Source organism: Thalassophryne amazonica, chromosome 15, assembly GCF_902500255.1.
Source record: "Thalassophryne amazonica chromosome 15, fThaAma1.1, whole genome shotgun sequence".
In the NCBI taxonomy this organism is placed as follows: domain Eukaryota; kingdom Metazoa; phylum Chordata; class Actinopteri; order Batrachoidiformes; family Batrachoididae; genus Thalassophryne; species Thalassophryne amazonica.
In genome coordinates, this window is record NC_047117.1 from 28,168,186 (window position 1) to 28,195,838 (window position 27,653).

Below are 27,653 nucleotides of genomic sequence, written 5' to 3' on the forward strand. Positions count from 1 at the left end.
AGCCTTAAGAGTGTGCATATCATGAATGCTTGGTCTTGTTTGATTTGTGAGAATCTACTGAATCTACTGGTACCTTGTTTCCCATGTAACAATAAGAAATATACTCAAAACCTGGATTAATCTTTTTAGTCACATAGCATGACTATTATTCTGAACACTACTGTAATTATCACTATTATTGTTATAATCATTTATTTTTCAGTTGGAATATGAACCTCTGGGTACTGCAAAAATATTTGACTTTATAATTTTTGATTTTACTGTAATTTACCTTTTTGTTGTTGTTGTCAATCTGAAATTTGCCAGGGTTTGGTTCTTAAAATGGTTTGGTTCTACATGTTCACCTCAGAACATGTACATTTTTAATTTTTCTAACTGCTGAGATCCCATCATAATATTTTTGTCTTAAATCCTGACTTAAGAGGGCCTCAACACTTCACATTATTCCGTCTCAGGTGTTTTGTTCTCACGCTACTTTAATTAGTGAATTGGGTCATATAATTTCAAGATCTCATTAGTCTCTTCAGATGTCATTTTAGTCTGTTTGAAGTTTGATTCAACTTCCATTTTTGCTTTTCGGTTAGCGTTTTGACTAAATTTGTCCAAATATGGTTTAACTATGTGAGCATTATCACCCACTTACAGCATCATTTGATCTCACTTCAACTTGATTGGTCAACTGCCCCCCTGTTCCTACAAACCCACTTGGGTGAATCTGAGACCACTGCTTGAATCCACTTAAACTGATTCCTGTTGCTGTCATTGTTCACAGTGACAGTACAACAGATTTGACTGTGGATCCTGAAGCTACCTGCAGGTTTCGTAGAGGCTGGACCACCTCTCTGATGCACAGCTCCAGGTCTGTGAGGTAATCTTCTTCAGTCTTCACAAGTTCCTGAATGACCTTTGCCCTGCGACTCATCTTCCTAGAACGAACCTCTTCCGGTTCCAGTGCTGGGGAGGAGGGCGCTGACAGCTCGAGTGGGGTCATTTTCTCTGCAGAAAAAGGTAGACTTCTTTGAAATTTTCTTCTGAAATGGACTGTATTATGCAAAATCAAGATTTTAAACCTGATTTTTCTATACATCAGTGTCTGTTTTTCACACTGTTACACCTAGTCAAGTTTGGCGTTGCATTAACTCCACTGATTTTGCCAAGCGGCTCTGGCTTGGCTACATTTCGCACCAAGGCCTCTCAAATAGGCACACCGCTTGGAAAAAGTCAGAAAGTCTTTTTTTTCCACCAGAGCCCAGGGTAGTCCTAGCCACTTCAGCCCTGCCTCTGCTCAGCTTAGAACGGTGCAGAACAAGTGCAGTACAACTCAGTGTAGCTCTGGGTCATCTCAACTTGTAATAATACAGGATAAATATTTCTGTCCTTCTCAAGAAAATTGGACATGGAGGTGTGCTGAGCTTGAACCGGGCTGCCTCTAACTGAATGTGAGATCGCCGAGGCAACTGGGAGTCCAAAACTAGCACGGGTTCACCTGACCTTTCCCAGTGTGTAAGGCAGCGCCGAGTCACCGGACAGTGGAAATGAGTTTGCAGGGGCTCGGTGCTGAACTTGTCCAAGTGTAAGAGATGCTTGAGTGACCCTTATTAAAGTCTTTCATAGTGTTCTTATCCATCCATCCATTTCAAAACCCACTTGCTCCAGTTAAGGGCCATGGTAGGGCTGGAGCCTGTCACAATGGTGACTGAGCGAGAGGTTGGGCATGCCTATTCACACTCACAGTCAGTTCAGAGTCACCTATTCACCCAACGTCCATGTCTTATGGAGCTGGAGTGGGAACCTACACAATCCCAGGGAGAACATACAAACTCCAACCAGAAAGGACCAGGTGGGATGTGAACCTGGCACCTTCTTACCATGAGTCAGCAGTGCTAACCACTAAGCCACCCTGCTGCATAGTGTACTCATCCCTAAATAAATCCAAATAAAATGGATGGTGGTGTCATCACACTAAAATGTTCCTGAAAATCTGCAATTTAAAGAAAATAGAATCATTTTTTTTTCCTTCCTTCTTTTTTTCACCCTGCATGTAGGCAAAGCAACTAATAGCAGAGCACATAACTAACAATTGTTCATTTCGGGAAACAAGCACCAAAACTGGCACACATAATCCTTAGACATTACTCATTTAAAAAACTGATTGGCCACTTGGATTTTCAAAAGGCAGCCAGGTAGGGGTCAAATGAATAATTACACATGGGTCAAAATTTAAAAATGCTCCAATCATATTGAACACTACACCACATTATTTGTCTGATCACAAATATTTCCTAAAGGTATAGTTTGGACTATTTATGACTGAATGTTATGGAGTTATGGGGTAAAAACAAGAATGGTGACAAAAGATCAATTTCAGTTTGTCCAGGGGTCAAAAGTTAAAGTTGCTCAACTTTTAGTTAAAAGTGATGCAAATTATTGGTTGAGTTAACAGGGTTTTATAAAGGAATAGTTTGCACCATCTGTCATGCTTAGTTATCATGTACATTACATGATAACTATGTACATATAACATACGAGGGCTGTCAATAAAGTAACGGTCCTTTTTATTTTTTTCAAAAACTATATGGATTTCATTCATATGTTTTTACGTCAGACATGCTTGAACCCTCGTGCGCATGCGTGAGTTTTTCCACGCCTGTCGGTGACGTCATTCGCCTGTGAGCACTCCTTGTGGGAGGAGTCGTCCAGCCCCTCGTCGGAATTCCTTTGTCTGAGAAGTTGCTGAGAGACTGGCGCGTTGTTTGATCAAAATTTTTTCTAAACCTGTGAGACACATCGAAGTGGACACGGTTCGAAAAATTAAGCTGGTTTTCAGTGAAAATTTTAATGGCTGATGAGAGATTTTGAGGTGATTCTGTTGCTTTAAGGACTTCCCACGGTGCGAGACGTCGCGCAGCGCTCTCAGCCGCCGTCGTCAGCCTGTTCAAGCTGAAAACCTCCACATTTCAGGCTCTATTGATCTAGGACGTCGTGAGAGAACAGAGAAGTTTCAGAAGAAGTCGGTTTCAGCATTTTATCCGGATATTCCACTGTTAAAGGAGATTTTTTTAATGAAAGACGTGCGGACGGATCCGCGCGTCACGCGACGCTCCGCCACAGGAAAAACACCTCTGTTGAAAGCCTTAAGGACAAGTTGGAACATGTCCTGCCTGTTAAACAATTTCTCATATACTCACTCCACTGAAAGCCATCAAAAGCCGCCTGGATTTTACAAATGGTTATCAACACGGAGGTGTTTTTCCTGTGCCGCCGCACCGTGTCGGCTGCGTCCCGACGCGTGGACCCGTCCGCACGTCTTTCATTAAAAAAATCTCCTTTAACAGTGGAATATCCGGATAAAATGCTGAAACCGACTTCTTCTGAAACTTCTCTGTTCTCTCACGACGTCCTGGATCAATAGAGCCTGAAATGTGGAGGTTTTCAGCTTGAACAGGCTGACGACGGCGGCTGAGAGCGCTGCGCGACGTCTCGCACCGTGGGAAGTCCTTAAAGCGACAGAATCACCTCAAAATCTCTCATCAGCCGTTAAAATTTTCACTGAAAACCAGCTTAATTTTTCGAACCGTGTCCACTTCGATGTGTCTCACAGGTTTAGAAAAAATTTTGATCAAACAAAGCGCCAGTCTCTCAGCAACTTCTCAGACAAAGGAATTCCGACGAGGGGCTGGACGACTCCTCCCACAAGGAGTGCTCACAGGCGAATGACGTCACCGACAGGCGTGGAAAAACTCACGCATGCGCACGAGGGTTCAAGCATGTCTGACGTAAAAACATGAATGAAATCCATATAGTTTTTGAAAAAAATAAAAAGGACCGTTGCTTTATTGACAGACCTCGTATGTCACATGTCGTAGAATCCAATGGATGTTGACCTTGTTTGACCTATACTTTGGAGACCAAGCATTCAATACAGTCAGAACGATTCCATTTATTGATCCTATTAGCACAGCCAATAATTTGCACCACTCTTTCAACAAAATTGGAGCAACTTTAACGTTTGACCCCTGAACAAGCTGAAATTGACCTTTGTCACCATTCTTGCTGTTTTTACCCCATAACGCCATAATATTCAGGTACAGATAGTCCAAACTATACCTTTTTGGAATCTTTGTGATCAGACAAATAATGTGGTTAGTTTTCAATTTGATTGGAGCATTTTATAAATTTGGACCCCTGTGTCATTCTTTAATTGACCCCTACCTGGCTGCCTATTGAAAATTCAAGTGGCCAATCATTTTTTTCAACAGAGTAATGTTTAAGGAGTATTTGTGCCAAATTTGGTGCTTGTTTCACCATTTGAAAGATTCCTCTGTAAATATTCTGTTATCTGCTTCACTATAATACAAGCTATTGTTTTGTGCATGAAAATTCAGTAAGGTATGACTTCTATAATGTATTCCAATTCTAAAGTAGAACTCTACTAGTGTATACTAAAGTATATCTAAATATCTACCAGCCACTTAGGTGCCTGGTCTTGAGAACCAGGGATGGTAGGTTTGTAGGTACACTCACAGAAATATTTAACCCTAAATTTTAAGATTTATGTAATTTTATTACATAATTATTATTAATACAAACCTGCCAAATAAACCTTACATGATACATATTCATTAATCCTATTTATTTGAAATGCATAATCCTCAGATTTATGTATTTAGTATTAATAAAATATAATTACTCTAAATCAATAATAATGACAGTATTTATTTAAAATACATAAAGTATATTGTCTGAATTGCATAATAATTACGTTACCTATGTATAGGTAACGTAATTATTATGGCATTAATGAAACAAATAAAATTTATTAATACTAAATACATAAAGCTGAGGATTATGCATTTCAAATAAATAGGATTAATGAATATGCATCATGTAAGGTTTATTTGGTAGGTTTGTATTAAAATTATCTAAAAAAAGTAAATGGGAATTTGTCATGTAATAAAATTACATAAATCTTAAACCTTAGGGTAAATATTTCTGTGAGTGTAGGTTTGTAGGTCAGGTCTGTGTCTGTGAACAACATCAGTCAAAAACAGCTGGATGGATTTCCAACAAACTTAGTGGGAATATTGCTTTGATAGTTAACTCGATGTGATTAGATTCTGGAGTAGTTGGTATGAATGACTTCATAATGAGGTCACACAGAAGCCACATGATGAAGTCATACATAGTGAAGAACATCTTTACATACATGCATACTTACACGTACATTTGCTTTGTGGTGTGTAGAATGCGTAGGGTATGCATCAGCTCTCTGATGCCCTTTTTTTTTGCGCTGTCACACGTTTGTGAAAATTCCACTAAACGCTTCCTCTTCTAACACATCTGATCCACGCCTAAGGAACCATCCATTGTCACGGTGATCTAATTTTTTTTTTTTTACTCAAGCACCATAAGGCCTTACTTAACATGCCACTCAGGCTTCCACCTCCCTTTTGTTTGTTTTTATTGCCTAATCAGTTGCTCTTTTTGGCAGGACCATCTGCTTGGGGAAGAGGGATTCTTCCTTTCTGCCTATTTGATGCCATGCACCACTTCCTCCTCTGAGGAGAGAATGAGAGAGAGATGGAGGGATGGAGACAGAAAGCTACAAGGCCTGTGTCAGGTTACAGAAGGAATCGTGGAGCTGATGTAATGCTGTGACCTGTTTAAGCATTCCATCTGTTGTGGCTGGGGGGTGGACACGCACACACTGATAAACACACCTGCAAATGCCACCTGACACAAACACACGCACGTGGATGCAAATGATACTGGTGCACATACGTACACATTTAATGAGTCACTCAAATAAATGTACTTCTCTGTTTGGACAAAACCCATCTCCATCACAGCTACATGTCTATGAGTGAAGAGCAGTATTGTATAAAGTACCTCAAAGTGAAACTTGAGAGAAAGTACGAGTATCTTACCATAAAATTACTTTGGTAAAAGATAAAGTCTCCTTTAAAAATATTACTTGAGTAAAAGTCTTAAAGTATCTGACATTTACTGTACTTCAAAAGTATCATATAAAATGTACTTTAAGTAAAAGTATTGAGTCAAAGTAAAATCTAAAATGAGTGGAGAGTGAAACAGCAACAGAAAAGAAAGCCAGTGTGGTGGCTGGATCCGCCTCTGGAGGAGCAGTTGGTGTCAGCATGAGTGCCGTACTTTTTCTGAAGACCACGCAGTCTTTTTCCTGGAAGACCCACACACACTTTTCTGTTATACACAACAGCCAGGCTCTTGTGAAACAGAACAGTCATTTATAGCTACACAGTTGTGTCAAATTTAAGGAAAAGTAAAAAAAAAAAAAACGTTTTAAGCATCACCACCACCAACCACTGCAAAGCAACTAAACACAGTGCTTTTTGCATTCTTGAATCCAAAACTCATATTGTAGTAATGAAGATGTTTAAGAGAAATGTATCAGAGTAAAAGTATACATTTTAATGAAGAAATGTAGTGGAGTGAAAGTGAAAGTCGTCAGAAATATAAATAACGAAGTAAAGTACAGATATGTCAAAATTCTGTTTAAGTACAGTAACAAAGTATTTCTACTTTGTTACATTACAACACTGGTGAATAAAGCAAAAATGTGCATTGACTGGAGATCACCTTCAAAGTGAATGAAAATTTAAAAATTCCATCCTGGCATTCCACATAATACACAGGTTACACCGCATATTTACCCTTAACCTCAGTACACAGCTTAATTACGTCCACCAAGGACGTAATAAAATCATCAGTGTTTATTTATTTGTCTGTCTGTTAGCATGAAAATTCAGTAAGGTATATCTTATATATTATATTCCATTTCTAAGGTGGAACTATGCTAGTATACTAAGGTATATTTAAATATATAAAAAGAAAGAGTAAAATAGAAGAGTAGAAAAGAGTAGAGTAGAGCCACTTAGGTGCCTGGTCTTGAGAACCAGGGATGGTTCTCAAGGCCTGATTACGCATGATTATGTCAAAACTACTGCATGTATTTTGACAAAATTTTCACCACAGATAGATATTAGGCCATGGAAGTCCATTAAATTTTGGAGCTAACCTGGATCCGGATTCTGGATCAAGATTCCACTTCATATAGGCTTTGAAGGATTACGTCAAAACTACTTCACAGATTCTCACCACATTTGCACCACAGATAAATATTAGACTATGAAAGACTCCACTGAATTTTGGAGGTGATCCGTATCCGTATCGGGATTCTCGATGAAGATTCCACTTTATATAAGCTTTGAAGGATTATGTTAAAATTACTTCACGGATTCTCACCAAATTTGCACCACAGATAGATATTAGACTATAAAAGACTCCACTGAATTTTGAAGGTAATGCGGATCTGTATGGGGATTCTTGATCAAGATTTCACTTTATATAGGCTTTGAAGGATGACGTCAAAATTACTTCATGGATTCTCACCGGGCCATGGAAGACGCCACTAAATTTTGGAGGTGACCCGGATCTATTCTATGTCAGAAATCTCCGATTGCTCTTGTTACCTCTGCTAACTGTATAATATTTTCAGTGCAGTTTGTTTGTAGCAGGGTTACACAAATACTCCTGAACTGATTTTCTTGAAACTTTGTGAAACGTTAAGGTATTGGTCAAGGAGAGAGCCATTAATCTTTGGAGCAGATCTGATTAAGGATGGATCCAGAAATTTTTCCTACTTTATTGATTGATTGATTTAGTTAACATTGCAACATCGGACTTTTTAGTGGGTTTCTGTCATTCAATTTCTATACTCGCTAATTCTAATTAAGGTCCACGGAGGAGCTGGAGCCTATCCCAGTGGTCACTGGGCGAGCGGCAAAGTACACCCTGGATGCCAGGCCCACATATAGAGAAACACATTCACGCTCACACCTATGATCAATTTAAAGTGTCCAATTCAGCTAACAAGCATGTGTTTGTAGGTGGGAGGGAGCCCACACAGAAGGGACCAGGTTGAAAGTGAACGTGGGACCTTTTTGCTGTGAGGTACCAGTGCTAACCACGACCCCAGCCTTCAGCCATTGTGAGACATTTCGACAATATATTTAATTTGGTGCCAATCCATATAAAGATCTGGATTTTCTGGGTCAAAATATCAATTTTAAGGGGCTGTATTTATATTGGTTGAGTGTAAAGAAACAAACTGGGCAAGAAACCTGTAACTCTTTTCTTTCGCATACTTATTCTGATTGTATGAGCACAACAAAATGATTAAACTAGTGGCATACGTGATATAAGTGAGGAAGCCAGCTTTAAGGTCAGTGTTCTCGTTACACCAAGGGAAGTATACAGCAGGAGGAGTTTCCCATATTTTTCTTCTCCCTCACATTCTCTTTATAAAACCTGTGGTTAAAATATGTATTTCATTTTGTGAAGAAGAAAAAAAATCCACCACCCTTCCTCTGATGCTTGACAGAGATGAGGGGATGAACAGGTCAAAGTGAGCATAACTCCAACACAACACAAAAATTGTCTGTTTAACTGACCTTCATCAAATTTTGGTGCAAGTGGGGGCAGGGGTGATTCTAGAGTATACTGGGGCTCTATTCAAAAATTCACAGGGAGCCCCTCTAACCAGCGTTCATCACTAGTATAAGCGTAGCTCTGTATCTTTTATTGTCAGTCAACATGTCATTACTGCAATCTAATTGTTAATATTAACCATTAAATGCTCAATAACAGTATCAAAATGGTATTTTTTAAGAAAAGTACAAGTTCTCTTATGTAGGCTGCCCCTATGCATAATTTTTGCACTTAGCATTTGTGTAAACCGGCAAAGCGATGGGCGGATGTGGTTGTAATTTAAGGTTTGTCAGACCTGCGGTGCCCCCTGTTGGCTTGGAGCCCCAAGCAGTTGCCTGCCTTTCCTGTTGGCAAGCAGTGCTTCTGAGTGTGTGTGTGTGGGGGGCACCAAAGTACAAATAATGTGGAAATGTATGGTATATTTAAAAAAAAAAAAATTCAATTATCCTGACCTCGTGAACTCTTTTTTTGACCCATGTCTTACATGTCTGTCAAATTTCAATGAAATTTTTGTGATATCCTCCTACAAAATGCAAATCAGCAAATGGCAATCATATAACCTAGAAACAACTTACCTTATAAAATATTTTATATTGTACAGAAAGTATTGCATATGCCGTATATCATCAAATAGAAGCACTGCGGCATCATGTAGGAGAAAAAAAGAACACAAAGTAGATCAAAAGATTTACCAATCAACTTTACGGTGAAAGATTTAATGATGGTTAACTTAGGAGCAGGGTTCATATTCAATAAACTCTCATGATATCGTCCCTCTATATTCATATTCTGAAATGCTGGTAAATGATCACCACTGCATACCCAGGTTCAGTAACCACAGATTCTAATCAACTATAATAAGTTTGCATTTGTTCGGTTTTGTTGTTGCTACACATTGTACGCAATAAAGAGTTGCTATTGTCCACAAGGGATCATCTGACAATTATACAATTATTTAAAGTTGGTTGTTCTTTCGCACAACCCTTGGTTGTCAGAGTCCACGCCAATAAAGGCCTCATTCGAAGCTCATGAAAACGCCTCAATTTGCTGTTGTCACAGGTTATTACTCAGGATGACGTTTTGAAGGCTATATTCCATTTTGTTCATATACACAGATAAATCCTGCACACTGTAGCTTTAAGTGAGGAAGTGGCATTACAAAAAAACAATGGCACCAAGCATTACTGCCGTAAAGCTTTAATTATTGCTGAGGGAACAGTTGTGCATTTCTGCACAGCACGCAGTGCGTTCTCATATATCTGAACACACCGTAACCAGAGTCTATTCACACAATTGTAGTTTGGATCACATTGTCACTGCAATGTTACCCCTAGTGACACCAAGGATTTTTTTTCTTAAATCTAAAATTAACACAGAGCTGAATGAACACATGCATGCGAAGGTGATTGTACCGATCAAACTTCCAACTTATGTTTTAAAGGCGTCTGCAGGAGGCCTTGCATGTGCATATACATAAGCTTTTGACAAGAATGGAAGTTGTGCAAATCAAGGAATATTTGCAGATCGCCCTCTGTGCATTTGATGGCATTAATGAGACAAATAAAATTTGAGTCCAGAAAGTTAGCTTTGAGTTAGCGGAAGTTAGCATGCACGCTAACGCCGCAAAATTACCCCAGAGGTGTTATTAGGTTCCAAAAATGGCGTTTTCAATTTTAGAAGTGTTTATTTCTCCCTACTTTATATATAATATATGACACAGAGGTTATGAAACACACAAATGAAACATACGTTTGTAGCTAGCTACCAGCCTGTGACATCACTGTACTAAAGTTTGCAAAACCCTTAGCAAAAAGAAGTTTATTCAAGTGTACTATGAGTATACTTATTTTTTACTAAAATTGAGGAAGTATACTTGAAGGTGACTTAAGAAGGTGACTAAGAATAGTATAGTGAAGTATACTTGGCTTATACTGAAAAGTATAAAAAGTCTAAGTACATTAATACTAAGACTAACACTTATACTTTAATACTAAAACTTATACTTATACTTTAGTATACTTTTTACGTCTTGCACTTGGAGCAAGATATACTAAGTCAAGCCACTGACTCAAGTAACTGAAAAGAAGTCATAAAAGTACAGATTTTTTTCTATAGTTATTTATTTTTGGTTCCAAAAGTTCGCACTTTTCTTTTACCTTTTTTAACAAGAAAGGACTTTAGTTCTCAGGTGAAGACGCTATGTTTACATTTTTACAAATAAGGACTTGATCTTGGAGAGACCATTATGTTTACATTTTACATGCACTTTTTCCTTTAATTTTCTCCACAAAGCAAGGACTTGATTTCATAGGTCTTTGTTTTTGAAATGTTTGAAAATATATCAAACTTGTTTTCAACATTCTGTCTTGTCATTTTTTAAATGCATCACGCTCTTGTGTACATACAGTATGAGTAAACTTTAAGAATGCTGTAAGGAGTATATTTTCAGTATATAAATAGTAAGCTACAAGTAATATGCCAAGCAAAATTAAAGTATAAAAAGTAAAATAACCAATGTGTATAACAGTATACTTTAAGTATACGATAATAAACTAAAAATAGGGACTCAAAGTATACAACTAGTACAATGGCAGTATATCGATAAGTGCACTTGTGGTATACTTTAAGTATAGGAGAGGGATATATCAAGTACATTGATAAGTGTACGTGTGGTATACTTTAAGCATACAAGAGGGATATACCAAGTACATTGATAGTATATAGCTGAGTGTACTTGTATACTTTAAAGTGTACTTTTGCAAACAAAATGAACTTTAAAATATACTTTTATCAACTTGAAATGTTCCAGTTTAGTCCAAAAAAGTATTACATTTGTGTACTTTCTAGTATACTAACAGTACATGGTCTGTAGTATACTTGCTATACTTATACTGAAGCATACTTAATAAAAATTAACTTTAAGTATACTAGTTTTTGCTAAGGGAATGTCTTGTAAATACGTTCAGAGGTGGTATTAGGTTCCAAAAACAGCATTTTCAGTGTTAGAAGCTTATTTCTCACTAGCTTTTACATAATATATGAGAGACGTATATAAACACAAAAAATAAAGTGGTTTTTGAGAGCAGCCCCTGACATCACAGCCCATCTCTGCTCTGATTGGCTGTCACTCCTGCCACTCAAAAACAAAACGGAACAGATTGAAACAGAATGTGATTTTTTTTTAAGCTCTTAAAGTAGGTCAAGGTTAGCTATCTTTGAACTATCATTGAGTCCCAAGAATGTTCCCTGTGAATTTGAAGACTGTAGCAGTAATAGGACTGGAATTATGCTGAACACAGACGGACGGACGGACGCAAAGCCTTCACAATACCCGATGGCCTCGGATAAAAAATCATATTTTCTGCAATAAGTTTTAAACAAAGACAGCTAGACGAGTGTTTTCAAGTGCATTTGAATTAGAAAGCCCCGTTAACTCAAGTGAGTTGGGGTCCACAATATTGGTCTGCGAGTTATCTGAAACCGTGAGTTAATGAAGCTGAACAAAAAATATACACTGTATTATACAGTAGTCTAAATTATCGGGGTCCACAAATCAACCGGGAGAAAAGCCAAATCACGACTTACACATGCACAAGTTAACCGTGTTCACGTGTATTTGTCATCTACATATGCTGATTTGTCTATGCCATCGTGATTAAACATTAGAGTACCATCTGCTGATCTATATATGACATCACAATGATGATGTCATCATATGACATTAGGATATGGCATTCTATTTTCTGATTTATATGCACGCCCAGTCTTCCTTCGAGCTCTTGTAGGTTCAAGGTTACTGAGAAAAACATGATTTTTGCAACATATATGAGTCGTACTGTCACATGACAGTTGTTGTGACATCATCATGATGTCATTTACATATCATATTAACTGAATCATGTCTACTTGCGCTCATCTTTCCCTTGTGTCTTGCGGTTGATGTGTTTGAGATTTCCTTCTTGTACAGTATATATATATATATATATATATATATACACACACACACACACACAATGGGGTAAGAAGTACTTAGTCAGCCCCTGATTGTGCAAGATCTCCTACTTAGAAAGATGAGAGAGGTCTGTAATTTTCAACATAGGTACACTTCAACTATGAGAGACAGAGTGAGGAAAAAAAATCCAGGAAATCACACTGTAGGATTTTTAAAGAATTTATTTGTAAATTATGGTGGAAAATAAGTATTTGGTCACCCAAAAACAAGCAAGATTTCTGGCTCTCACAGATCTGTAACTTTTTCTTTAAGAAGCTCTTCTGTCCTCCACCTGTTACCTGTATTAATGGCATCTGTTGGAACTTGTTATCTCTATAAAAGACACCTATCCACAGCCTCAAACAGTCAGACTCCAAACTCAACCATGGTCAAGACCAAAGAGCTGTTGAAGGACACCAGGAAGAAAACTGTAGATGTGCACCAGGCTGGGAAGAGTGAATCTACAATAGTCAAGCAGGTTGGTGTGAATAAATCAACTGTGGGAGCAATTGTAAGAAAATGGAAAGTTTGCCTGAGAGCCAGAGATATGGATGATCCAGAAGAGGATTGGGAGAATATCATGGGGTCAGATGAAACCAAAATAGAACATTCTGGTAAAAACTCAACTCGTGTTTGGAGGAAGAAGAATGCTGAGTTGCATTCCAAGAAAACCATATCTACTGTGAAGCATGGGGGTGGAAACATCATGCTTTGAGGCTGTTTTTCTGCAAAGGGGACAGGACAACTGATCCATGTTAAGGGAAGAATGAACAGGGCCATGTATCATGAGATTTTAAGCCAAAACCTCCTTCCTTCAGTGAGAGCGTTGAAGATGCAACGTGGAGGGGTCTTCCAGCATGACAATGATCCCAAACACACCACTCAGGCAATGAAGGAGTGGCTCCGTAAAAAGCATTTCAAGGTCCTGGAGTGGCCAAGTCAGTCTCCAGGCCTCAACCCCATAGAAAATTTGTTGAGGGAGTTGAAAGTCCGTGTTGCCCAGCGAAAGCCCCAAAACATCACTGCTCTAGAGGAGATCTGCATGGAGGAATGGGCAAAAATACCAGCTACAGTGTGTGCAAACCTGGTGAAGACTTACAGGAAATGTTTGACCTCTGTCATTACCAACAAAGATTATGTTACAAAGCACTGAGCTGAACTTTTGTTATTGACCAAATACTTATTTTCCACCATAATTTACAAATCTTTAAAAATCCTACAATGTGATTTTGTGGATTTTTTTTTTTTCTCATTTTGTCTCTCACAGTTGAAGCCAACCTATGATGAAAATTACAGACCTCTCTCATCTTTCTAAGTAGGAGAACTTGCACAATCAGGGACTGACTAAATACTTTTTTGCCCCACTGCATATATATATATATATATATATATATATATACAGTTGAAGTCTACTTAATCCACAAGACTCCCTCACTTTAACTTCCATCTCTGTATCATAACAGAATTGGACACCTCTGAGAACATTACATCATGAGAACATGAGTAAACAAATAAAACTGATACAGCTGCAGGGTCACGAGATTTTCCTTCAGCAGTTAATAATTTACTTTGCCAAGGTCTGATAAAACTACAGTATATTCATTTCTGCCACGACTGAAGCCTTCCAAGAAATCCCTTTGAAATGTATTCATAGACGTTCTGTCAGAGGCAGCATGAAAGCGTTTATCATTGAGCTCATCTGTATGTGAAATTGTTGTGGGTGTGTCCTAGTAGGCATCGTGCAAAGAAACCAGGGGAGTCGATTAAAAGTTGCAGGAAAAAAAAACACATCTACACCTTTTTCTGCATATGAACTGAAATTTGTAGATGAATATTTTGCAGTGAGAATGCGCACAACTTAGACCATGCATGGACATGAAAAGTAAGGCAAGACAGAATTTAGCAAAATGTTACTTCTGGTCATGCAGGCACACATTAATATGTACAACGTCTCAGGAGATCACCTGGATTACAACAACTACAGGGGTATTACACTGCTCTCTGTGCTGGCAAAGGTGCTGACACGGATTATTCCTTTACTTTCCACTCAGTGGATGGATAAGTCCAAATATCAGCAGTGCTTCTTTGCAACCTATTTTGATTTTCCCAGAGCACTTGCTTCAGTTGACAATCTGTTCTCTGGAACATGAGAATTTGTGGGATCTCCACAAAATTGATGGCCATCATTGCCATCCAACACATAGACACTGTGACTACTGTACATAGCAAGGGCAGAATATCTGATTTTTTTCTGGTGAAGACTGGCGTTCATCAGGGATGTGTTCTGGCTTCTACTCTCTTCAGTGCTTGCATGGACTGGGTGTTAGGTAGGGTTGTGGAGTCCCGTGTCTTTATTGGCAATGAACGGTTTACTGACCTCCACTCTGGGGATGACAATACGGTCATGTGGAATCAGTGGGCACCCTGATTGCATCACTTGAGAAGCTGAGTGAGGAATCTGAGTGTCTGGGTTTGCAAGTGATTTTCAAAACTATTGAAAGTTGGGGATGGACCAGTTGTCTGTTTCAGTGGTTGACATCCATAACCCAAAGTAATTCTATTCTATGGTGGTACATTTTTTTAAATCAATCTTATTATTGTAATTTATTTAATGATTTTGAGTGCTATAAATGGTGGAATCTGCGTGTCACATGTCACATAGTTGATAGTCTCTCCAGCATTTTGCCAAGTGGCCAAAGAGACAAAATAAAATAAAAAGAGGACATGTTTTACTACATTGACTGCTAGAAATGGTATTTCATGCATGCAAGGTACAATTTGTTCCCATGTTTTTGATTAATTCCTGCATATGCTTTGAGTAGTTCATGTGCACGAGATTAATAATTAAATACTTTTTGCAGTGCATAAGGCCAAGTCATTTATTCCAGCCACCACCTGCTTAAAGCAATTTGCCTTGGTGGTAGTTACGGAGAGACCGTCTCTAATTAGGATTATTCTTTAGCTTGGGGATGAGGCCCAGAGTGGGTTCAATGAACTTCTTGCTTCAGGGACAAACGCTGGTCTGTTGTGGTTCATTTATCTCATGCACATGAATTAGTCAGAAGATCAGAATGGATTGTATCTTGAGCACTTGCAGTAGGATTTTGAGCATGTGGTATCTTAAAACATGGCATCTATATTTATTTTTATCTCTCTTTGGCCACCCCATGGCCCTGAGAACATCAGATAACATAAATTCCCTTGTGTCTACCTTTGCAATGAATCTCAGCTTCACAGTTGGTATCATTTTTAATTTGTTGATGCCTAAGCAAATACAAATTCATGTACTGGTGGTATTTCATTGCAGTTTAGAATGTATTGTACTGTGGAATTTTGTAACTCCTGCAGTGGATTAGATAGCTCAGTGGGATAAAGAGATACGGTTTGAGTCCTGGTCACACTGCTTCAGCTGCATTGTCCAAGTCCACCCAGTGGTAAATTGGTACTTTCCTTGGCTGGGGAAATAACCTACATTCAACTTTCGTCCATGTAATGCAACATGATCCGGAGATAAGTTCGGACACCATTTGGTCTCAGGTCCTATGTAGGATTAACATCTTCTTCTGTGGTGGCTGTCTTACTTACTCTCATTCATTCCTTTCTAAACTTTTTACCCTGCAGACCAGTGAAGCAGCAATAGTCGGGTATTGTTTTCACTGACCTGTGTATATCTGGACAACCAAGAAGCCTAGATGGGCCAAACATGGTGGGGATGTTACTTGGATAGAGGTGATTATATGTTGAAATAGTTTGCTCAAAAGTCAAAGGTCAAGGTAAAAGAAATCATGGTATAAAAAAGGCATTTTTGTATATCTCAACAACCAAGAAGCCTAGATGGATGACCTAGAGTATATATTGATCTGCAAAATATTTGTGATTGTTTGGTATGAATGACTTCATAATGAAGTAGCACAGAAGTCATATGATGAAGTCATATACAGTCAAAAACATCATTATAGACACATATATTGCGTCTTTACTTGTGCATTCATATTGTGGTGTCTAGAGAGTGGTGGGTATATAGCAACCCTCTTAGTGCAGAAGATGAATGCATATATTATAAGAATCTTTCTTTTTGTGATACAGGCACTGAATTTGGCAGAATAGTACCTTTGGTCTAATTTTTGCCAAAAAAGCCATTAGCCCCTTCAGTTTTAAAGATGGCAGCCAATTTCTCAAGATGGCCCTCGGCAATATGTATTATCGTCATATATTTGGATTATCTTGGTTTGTTCCAATGCTATATAGACCGGGAAAATTCTCTATCAATTCAATTAGAGTCTCTCCCAAGGATTTCTCAGCTATTTCTAGGGCAATTTTTTTCCATAGAATTGATTAAAACCAGGGCCATTTCTGCATATCACACATTTAATGAGCTATTTTGCATATTACACATAATTAGCAAAAATTAATATTTATCTTTTTAGAATGATGATTACTTTTCAGGTGGACTCAATTCCACATATTCATTGTAAACTAACTCTATACATATCACAACTGAATCCAAAGTTTGCTCAGTTATCAGTAACAATACACTTTTACAGGGAAAGTGTGCTAAACACCTGTCATGTAACCTGATAATGTAGGTATCATACAATAAATAAATCACTGAGGTATACAATAAAATCACTGGTTCACCACTGTGTCTACCACATTGCCATACAGACAATATGTAACTGCACAGACAAAAATAACACTGTTTTATCACATCTTAGGAAATATGGCAGATAAAAGAATAATTTTTAATCCCAAACTGACCACAATGTCCATGTTTATATTCAACTTTAATACATACTTGGTACTTGATATCAATATTTTGTGAGTTATTAAGAAAAACTAATTCTGCTGGTAGCCATTTTGTTTTTCTGTAGATTTGGGGGCTTTATCACTCCCCATTTGTAGGAACGTTTCAAATATGTCTTTGTTTCATCTGCCCAGACAACAAACATAACAAAAATCATGATCCATACTAAATTTCAATAATCTGAAATGTTACCACAGAGTAATTTCCCAAATTCATGAATTGGCCGTCAATAGAACGGGGTTGACCTTTGACCTTGACCTCATTCTGACCCCAAACAATGACATTTTACCTCAGAATACACAGAAAACTCATTCTAGACACATTTCATGCCTGAAAAGTTTTCCTAACTTACAGTAGACTCAGAATTTTCTCATTACTGTATTGGCGGTTGGTGGTCATCTTGAATATGCAAATTAGAGTATCTTACATCACTCACAAAGCATTTAAATGATATTTTTGACAACACAGAATTAATTTACAATGAATATGTGGAATTGGGTCCACCTGAAAAGAAATCATCTATATAAAAAGTTAAATACCATAATTTTATGCAAATTATGCGTAATGTGCAAATTAGTTCATTAAATACACAAGATACCAAAAATGGCCCTGGTTTTAATCAATTCTACAGAAAAAAAATTGTCCTAGAAACAGCTGAGAAATTCTTAGGAGAGACTCTAATTGAATCGATAGAGAATTTGCCCTAATACCTGTTAAATATTGTAATGTAGAATAGAGATGATTTGAAATGAACTTCAGGTAATATTTTTATGCTTTTTAGATGGATTTTTATGTTTTTAATAAGTGTACATGCATGCTGTAAAATGTGTATGCTGCAGAATGTGAGATAGTGTTTGAAGTGTAAGGGTTTAGTAGTAGATGTAATGTTTTTGCTTTTAAAGTCAGCCATGTCCTTTGGATGAACACAAGTCCTCACGCCCAACAGTTGGACAAATGTAGATGCAAGATGGTTTGCAGAGGAACGTGCAAGTGCCATATGTGCAAATATGAAATAGAGACTTTATGTACCATCCTACAGTTCATACTTACATTAGATATAAGGTAATTAACTTTCTAATAATCTGCCATTTTGATAGGCCTCATTTAATGACATATAGAGTCAAGGAAATAAAATTACATGGACTAATTAACCATGTCCCTGAAATGTAACCATGTTTTGTGTAAATATGTGGGTTTCTGTCAATGTGTGACAGTATAAAATAGGTTCACCACACAGAACATATTATTTAAAAAAATGAAAATGACTCAGATTATATTTATTTCATTTATACAGCACCAAATCACAGTAATTATACTCAGATTATATCTTAAAGTGTTCCATTTGTGTTTAGTAGCATCACATTTAATGATTTAGTAGCATAATCACCTGTATTTGCTTGCCAATATGTTTTATTTGCGCAAATAGGCTATTTTAAAATTCTGTGTGGCTAACGGCTTGTTTGAAGGAAAGGACTTATCAGAAGTATTTATACCAAATTTGATGTTTGTCTCATCTTCTGAATGATTCTTACACTTATCAGTTATTATATCAATTTGGCAGCAAGGCAGCATGGTGGATAAGTGGTTAGCACTGTTGCCATACAGCAAGAAGGTCATGGGATCAACTCCCACCTGTGGCCTTTCTGTGTGGATTTTGCATGTTCTCTCCGTATTTGTGTGGGTTTCCTCTGGGTGCTCTGGTTTTGTAATTTGTATTGGCTTAGTGGTTAGCACTGTTGCCTCACAGCAAGGTCATAGGATCAGTTCCCACCTGTGGCCTTTCTGTGTGGAGTTTGCATGTTCTCCCCTTATTTGTGTGGGTTTCCTCCAGGTGTTCTGATTTTGTCATTTGTAGTGGCTTAGTAGTTAGCACTGTTGCCTCACAGCAAGAAGGTCATGGGATCAATTCCCACATGTGACCTTTTTGTGTGGAGTTTGCATGTTCCCTCCGTATTTGCGTGGGTTTCCTTCAGGTGCTCTGATTTTGTCATTTGTAGTGGCTTAGTAGTTAGCACTGTTGCCTCACAGCAAGAAGGTCATGGGATCAATTCCCATATGTGGCCTTTTTGTGTGGAGTCTGCATGTTCTCCCCGTATTTGCGTGGGTTTCCTTCAGGTGCTCTGATTTTGTCATTTGTAGTGGCTTAGTAGTTAGCACTGTTGCCTCACAGCAAGAAGGTCATGGGATCAATTCCCATATGTGGCCTTTTTGTGTGGAGTTTGCATGTTCTCCCCGTATTTGTGTGGGTTTCCTTCAGGTGCTCTGATTTTGTCATTTGTAGTGGCTTAGTAGTTAGCACTGTTGCCTCACAGCAAGAAGGTCATGGGATCAATTCCCATATGTGGCCTTTTTGTGTGGAGTTTGCATGTCCCCCCCCCCCCCCCCCCCCCCCCCCCCGTATCTGCGTGGGTTTCCTCCGGATGCTCTGCTTTTGTAATTTGTATTGGCTTAGTAGTTAGCACTGTTGCCTCACAGCAAGAAGGTCATGGGATTGTTTCCCACTTCTGGTTTTTCTGTGTGAAGTTTGCATGTTCTCCCTGTATTTGCGTGGGTTTCCTCCAGGTGCTCTGGTTTTGTAATTTGTATTGGCTTAGTAGTTAGCACTGTTGCCTCACAGCAAGAAGGTCATGGGATTGATTCCCACCTGTGGCCTTTCTGTGTGAAGTTTGCATGTTCTCCCCTTGTTTGCGTGGGTTTCCTCCCACATTTAAAGACATGCAAGTTAGGTGGATTGGAAACATTATAATTGTGCAGGTCTGCCTTGCAGAAGAGATCTTGATCTCAATGGGACTAACCTGATTAAATAAAGATTAAATAAAAAAATTAGTATATCAATTATTACACTGATGGCTTTGATTTTTGTCAAAAAAAAAATCTTTAAATCACCAAAGGTGAGTAAAATATTCAGGGGTTTGATTCATAAAAATTTTGTAATGTCACTTGACCTGCAATATGGTGAACTTGTCCTTTGCAAAACTTGCCCAGACTCAACAGTGTCCTTTTGTACCTGATGTTACAGCGCCGTTCAAATGTGTTCTATTAAACTCAGCAGAGCCATGAGCTAAACTATGGCGATTAAGCCCTTATTTTCTGGTTTATCTGTGCTGCGGTATGGTTAGCGGCACAGGAGTTCCCATGAAAGCAGATACAGGGGTTTTCACTGTATAGCCCATTGAAAAGGACACAACAGAAGCAAGATTGGGGCATATTATGTATCACCATCATGAAAAACTACACGTTCAACACAAGTGCACAATAACATTTTAATCCTCTGAAAATTATTTTAGACAGAGTAAAATTTTAGTATAATCTTCCCTTTATGTAAGATACACAATGATCGTGGAGATGGTAACTCAAAATCAGAAGTGGTTGCCATAAATAATGAGTCACACTGATGTTTAGTTGCTATGGTTTTGTCGCTTGACCAACCTGACTGACGAGCAGATGAGAACTTGTTGTTGAGTAATAACTCACATGTTTCCTCTTCCAGTGAAGTCATCACTCTGTCAATATTTGCAATGGTAATGCCATTGTCAATATGCCATACAGCTCATCAGCTGTGAGGCCAAAGTCAAACAAGGAGGATGATCAGTCTACTGAAAACATCGCCCTGTTTTTCACAAGCCTGCCCTGTCGTGATGCGGGTCAAGTGGAGAGTCTGTGTATTTGAGTAAACACAGAGGCTGCTGATCACGCAAGTGTGACGTTTATTTTATCAGCTCAACCTCAAGTGACAAGTGGGTTTTACTTTGTTTTAATAGTGATCTTAGCATGTGATGTGATTCATTGGAAAGGAAGGCCGGGAACGAGAGGCACAGGAAGGCCTTCATACTTTGGCTTGTCCTTCACAGTAGCCTGCTGCTGACGTGGTGATGTCACTCAGTCATTCTGCCTGAAGTGCAACATTCCCAGGCGCTGACAGCACATTAAGCACAGGTGAAGCAAGTTTGCCAGAAATGTGGACATGTGATTTTCTAAACAAGCTGTGTCATCAGCTGTGATGAAGTTGGATTCTTCATTATTCTACTCATATACCACTACATTTTGTTAAGTCAGATATTTTAACCAGAGTAACCTGTCAGTGGAATATTTGAACAGGACATTATCTTGTTCATTTTCTGAACCCGCTTAGTACGTGTGGAAAGTATTCACAGCGTTTCACTTTTCCCACATTTTGTTTTGTTACACTCTTATTCCCAAATGGAGTAAATTTCTTTTTCCCCTCAAAATTCTACTCACAACACCCCATAATGACAACCTGAATTATTATTATTGGAAATTTATTAAAATTATAAAAGTAAGAAGTCACGTGTACATAAGTATTCACACCCTTTGCTCAATACTTTGTTGATGCACCTTTGGGAACAATTACAGCCTCAAGTCTTGAATATGAATATGATGCCACAAGCTTGGTGCACCTATTTTTGGGCAGTTTTGTCCATCCCACTTTGCAGCACTTCTCAAGCTCCATCAGGTTGGATGGGGAGCATGGGTGCACAGCCATTTTCAGATCTCTCCAGAGATGTTCAATCAGATTCAGGTCTGAGCTCTGGCTGGGCCACTCAAGGACATTCACAGAGTTGTCCTGAAGCCACTCCTTTGATATTTGGCTGTGTGCTTAGGGTCATTGTCCTGCTGAAAGATGAACTGTCTTCCCAGTCTGAGGTCTAGAGCACTCTGGTGCAGGTTTTCATCCAGGATGTCTCTGTACATTGCTGCATTCATTTCCCCTCAATCCTGACTAGTCTCCCAGTTCCTGCCACTGAAAAACATCCTCACAGCATGATGTTGCCACCACCATGCTTCACTGTAGGGATGGTGCCTGGTTTCCTCCAAACATGATGCTTGGCATTCACACCAAGAGTTCAATCTTTGTCTCATCAGACCAGAGAATTTTGTTTCTGATGGTCTGAGAGTCCTTCAGGTGTCTTTTGGCAAACTGCAGGTGGGCTAAAGAGTGGCTTCCATCTGGACATTCTACCATACAGGCCTGATTGGTGGATTGCTGCAGAGATGGTTGTCCTTCTGGAGGCTTCTCCTCTCTCCACAGAGGAATGCTGGAGCTCTGACAGAGTGACCATCAGGTTTTTGGTCACCACCCTGACTAAGGCCCTTCTCCCCGATTGCTCAGTTTAGATGGGCGGTCAGCTCTAGGAAGAGTCATGGTGGATGTGAATTTCTTTCATTTTTGGATGATGGAGGCCACTGTGCTTACTGGGACCTTCAAAGCAGCAGAAATGTTTCTGTACCCTTCCCCAGATTTGTGCATCGAGACAATCCTGTCTTGGAGCTCTACAGACAATTCCTTTGACTTCATGCTTGGTTTGTGCTCTGACATACACTGTCAAATGTGGGACCTTATATGTAGACAGGTGTGTGTCTTTCCATATCATGTCCAATCAACTGAATTCACCCCAGGTGGACTCAAGTTAAGCTGTGGAAACATCTCAAGGATGATCAGTGGAAACAGGATGCACCTGAGCTCATTTTTGAGCTTCATGGGTGTGAATACTTACGTATGTGTGATTTTAGGTTTTTTTTAATAAATTTGCAAAAATCTAAATTAAAAAAAATTAAATAGCAACAACAAAAACAACTTTTTCACATTGCCATTATAATGTATCATGTAAAATTTTGAGGGAAAAAGTTAATTTCATCCATTTTGGAATAAAGGTGTAACATTAAAAAATGTGGCAAAAGTGCAGCGCCGTGAATACTTTCTGGATGCACTATACGTATTTCAGTTATGAGCCACAAGGGTTATCCCAAAAATCAATGGAGAAGAGGTGGAGAACACCTTGGATAGGGCACCAGTTGATTTCAGGGCCAACCTATAGAGATGGACAAAACTGATCACATGCTCAGTCACAGCTACAGTCAATTTAAAGGGTCTAGTTCAAATTGGGAAGAAGGCAGTTCACCCTGAGGGAACCCACACAGAAAGCACCAGGTGGGAAGCAAACCTTCTCCTATGATGCAACAGTACCAACCACAAAGCCACCGTGCTGCCAGAGCAGGAACTCATGAAAAGGTTCATTTCAATTTGTTGGAGTTAAACTTGGGTCAAAAATGAACCAATTAAATTTTACCAAGATGCAGCTCTACAAATATTTTTAATTAACAATGTCTGAGGAGAGCTCAAAAGATGAGCTGTGTCACAGTGGAAAAGAAAGATATCAAAGATCATGTCAAATGATGTCATAAGGCAAGAACGTTATAGAAGAGATAAAATGACCAGCTTTGTTATGATGGAAATGCGATGAAATGAGCATGTCAGATAATGTAATGAAGCAAAACTTTTAGAACAGAGCCATCCAACAACTAGGACAACACAAAACAAATATAAAAAGAACATGTCAGATGATGTCATAAAACACCAGCCTTAGACAAAAGATTAAAAGACAACCCACAATGGAAAAGAATGAGATAAAGGGAGCATGTCTGTTGTCGGTCAGTCCGGTGGTGGGTTTTATCTGTCTCTGTGCTGCGTGTGCGTGTGTCTGTCTCCTGTGTGGCATGTGTGGGTGTTCTCCTGTCCAAGTTTTTTATATACATCCCCCTCTGCTGTCAGTTGTGTGGTTGTGTGTGGGCGCACTCTGGGTGTGAGTGTTCTTGTCTGGCAGTCAGGTAGACGTGTTGTCTGCTTGCTGTTATCCATGTGTATTGTGTCTGGTGTGTGTAAATGTACGTGTGCGCTCCTGGCTGGTGTTGGAGTTGTACGTATGGGTCCTCTGTTGTTGTCTCTTCCCAGTGTCTGTGTGATCAGGCCGTGGTCTGTCATTTGCGACATACCCGGTCTGTATTTGTAGTCTGTCTGTCTGTCCGTCTGTCTTTTTATCTATCCAAGATGTGTCCCGCTTTGTGTGGGTACTTTGGGCTCTTAGTTCCTCTTTTTTTCTATCTGTTGTATTTTGGTTTTGGTTCATGGTTTCATTGCGATCATCTTGTATGTTTGTTATCATGGATCTTTCATGCTATTTACCTCTGAGATTGTCTTTTATTTCCATATGTTTATTTCTCTACATCTGTGGTGTTGGTTGGTTTTTGTTTATTATGCTTCCTACTCACCCGTTGTTGACTGTTTCTTGATCTGTCTCCAGTTATTGTTGGTTTATTTATTTTTCTCAGTGTATTGTATTTTTCACGTGTGTCTGTTTGTTCCACCTTCTGTTTTTTTTCCCGTTTATTTTTCCTCACCTTTGTTGTCCATCAGTTTAAATCTTTATAAGCCACCCCTTGTTTTCTGCTCAGCTGCAGGTGTGTTGTATTGTAATGGTTTGCGTTACTAGTATTAGGCGTCTTCTTGTTGCGCCCAGTTTGTAAGTATTTAAGGTATCGGAGTAGTGGGTTTTTGTATTATTGTTTGTTTGTTACACCTGGGTCCCTCACTGTTGTTTACCATAGTCTCTGTATGTTGTATTCTATGCTTACCTTGAATGATTGAAGCACTTTGACTTCTGCATTTATACTCCAGAGTCGTGGCTGCCTGCTTTTGGGGTTCGGATTGACTTTGTTTCTCGCTCCCAAATGTAACAATGTCAGATGATGTCATAAAGTTACGTAAAAGTTAGTGTTTGAGAAGAAATCAAAGGACAAACAGTGGAACACTGGAAAAGAGAGATTCAAAAAGAACATGTCATACAGCAACAGTGTTAGAGAAAAGATCAAAGGACAGTTAATCACAAAGGAAAAGAAAGATATAAAGAACATGTTAGAGAAAAAATCAGACAGCTCCTCTCATGATGTAAAGAAAGTTCTAAAGAACATGTCAAATGATGTCACATAGCAGTGTTTCAGAAGGCATCAAAGGACAACCCATCATGGCAAAGAAAGAGATCTGAACATGTCAAAAACTGTCACAAAGGAAAAAATGTTAGAGAAGTCAATCCTTCTCACAATGGAAAACAGAGATTAAAGAAAGAACATATATAATGTCAATATTGTCACACAGTAGAAGTGTTTGAACAGAGATAAAAAAAAAAATCAACCTCTCTCACAACGGAAAAGAAAGACATAAAGCAAATATGTCAGATGATTTCATACAACAAGAATGTTAAAGAAGATAGCAAAGGACAACCCATATCACATTGGAATAGTATACAAATTATGAATGTTTGTGAGTGTAATGGTAAGAATATTTCATGGGGTGAAAGATGAAATATTCTTTACATTGCACAAATGAAAAAACATTCATTATTTGTTTTATATAACACCTAAAATAGATCTTTGTCATTTGATATTTTATTAATTTATAAACAAGAGAAAAATGACTTACATTTTGGTGTGTGTCAGAGTGTCCACACCTAATGGAAAGTTGCAGTACCATGAACCCTACAGCCCTAGCAGAGGGTTCATGGTACTGCCATAAACAGTTCAGTGCAGGATTTAATACAGGTAGGATGAAATAGGATGAAACGCTGGAAAAATTTCTGTGATTTTTCACTGGACTGAGGAACGACACAAAGTCTTTTCTTTTTTTCTTTTTTGGAAGTACACAAAGTCAGTGCACGGCATCACGGACTTACTGTTTTTCCAAGTTGACTGAGAACAATTTTGGACTCCAATTGAAAGTTCATATTGGACTGTTGACATCAAAACACCAGTGGAACACTTAATGTAAGTCCCTTTAATGTTGTTTATCAATTAATAAAATCTAGAATTTATATCAAATGACAAGGATCTATTTTAGCCATTATATAAAACAAATAATGAATGTTTTTCATTCTTTCAATGGAACGAATATTTAATTAATGGAACATTCCATCTTTCACCTCATGAAATATTCGTACCATTGAACTCATAAGCATTCATTATTTGTATACTATTGCACGGTAAATGGAACACAATGGCAAATGGTGCGAATAATCCATGTTATGTGACATACAAACAACCAATCAAATGACAAGAATCTGTTTAGGCGTTATATAAAGAGAAATAACAGATGTCAAAGAAGTAATCAAAGGAGTAAACCTGTCTCACAACAAATAAGTAAATAAAGACACATAGGGAATATGTTAACACCATGAGAGCAGAATGGCAGAGAAACAAGCAAAGGTATGAATAAAATTAACAAAAAATTTAAAAGAAGAATAACAGAAACAATAAAGGGAGGCTTGTTTGAGCTTGGTTGAGATATGGACTTTCTGAGTACCTTAACTTATTCCCCCGAGGTGTATTGATACTGTTTTTTTTTTAACTTGACAATGAAAATGAATGTGCAAATCCTTCATCACGTCTTTAGATCTTGTTTACTAGCTGGCCTGGAATACTTCTGAAGCCACTCCTCTGTGCCGGAGTTTGGAGCACAGTTTGCATATGTGGCTTCATCCCTGTGGGAGTATCTGTGCTCAGCACATAAAAACACAACAGGTGCCCACTGTGGAGCCACTATAGACGCTGCTTCTACACTCCATCACTAATGGACTTATTTGTCCAAAGACTGCTATCAACAAGTTTGAAATGCAAAGAGTTGAGGGACTTTTAGGGATGACTTGCACAGATTGTTGCTGTAGTTTGTTTTAACCCCTGAGAAGGTTCGTGTACCTTTGAGTTTAGTGCTGTACTCCGTCTTGTCTGACTGACTCCTCCTCACCAGCGTCCCCAGGTTGATGTCACCTTTGACCATGTCATCGCCCACAATCGTGTCCGTCTTCCTCCTCTCCAGGTAGCGCAGGAACACAGGTCGATTCCTCCTCTTGATCACTTTTTCCTTCTCTTTTTCCTTCTCCTTCTCACCCCCGCTGGCCTCCTTGGAATCCATGGCTGAGCCGCCACCTGCCTTGTGCATTCTGACCAGAGAAGGTGAAAAGAAAGGGGAAGAGAGAAGGGCAGGAAGAGGGAGAAAGTGAGAGAGTGGCTGAGAAATGCAGCAGGTGTAATGCTCACTGTGCACTCACTGACTGCCACTTCTGCACAGGTAACCTAACTCCTCCCCGCGTCTACCTGTCATTAAAGAGATATGCAACCACACCTCTCCCTGCTCACATCCAGAGATATAGGAGCGATGACACATGAGAGAGCACGCTGGAGGACAACAGCTCACTTGTTCTTATGAAAGAGAAATGCTGTTCTTGCTAAAATGCATGCAAGATTTCACAGATACATTCATAACGTGCCTAGTGTTGACAAAAGCTGACACTGTCCTAGGGAGGTAAATAGAGAAACGTGACTTTTTTAATAACATAAAAATATTTTTAAAATTCTAAAATTATGTCCTTTAAACTCACAGTGAAATCTAATCTCTACTACACGACACAAATGAAATAAAAACCTAAAAGCCAAACAAAACTAAATTGTAACTGTTACAGCCAGATTTTTTTTTTTTTTTTTTTG

The 27,653-nt window shown here is 38.6% G+C and overlaps 1 protein-coding gene across 1 annotated transcript in view; it reads right to left on the minus strand.

Annotated features, from left to right (window-relative positions):
- The window catches only part of arhgef38 (Rho guanine nucleotide exchange factor (GEF) 38), a 76,350-nt gene extending 49,121 nt beyond the window's left edge, over window positions 1–27,229 (minus strand). Inside the window, exons 1-2 of the mRNA XM_034188416.1 lie at window positions 26,865–27,229; window positions 812–996 (exon numbers count right to left, since the gene is read on the minus strand). Of these exons, the coding sequence (XP_034044307.1) occupies window positions 812–996; window positions 26,865–27,108 (429 nt within the window). The 5' untranslated portion in view covers window positions 27,109–27,229. The remainder of the gene's footprint in view (window positions 1–811; window positions 997–26,864) is intronic.
- Between the last annotated feature and the right edge of the window lie 424 nt (window positions 27,230–27,653).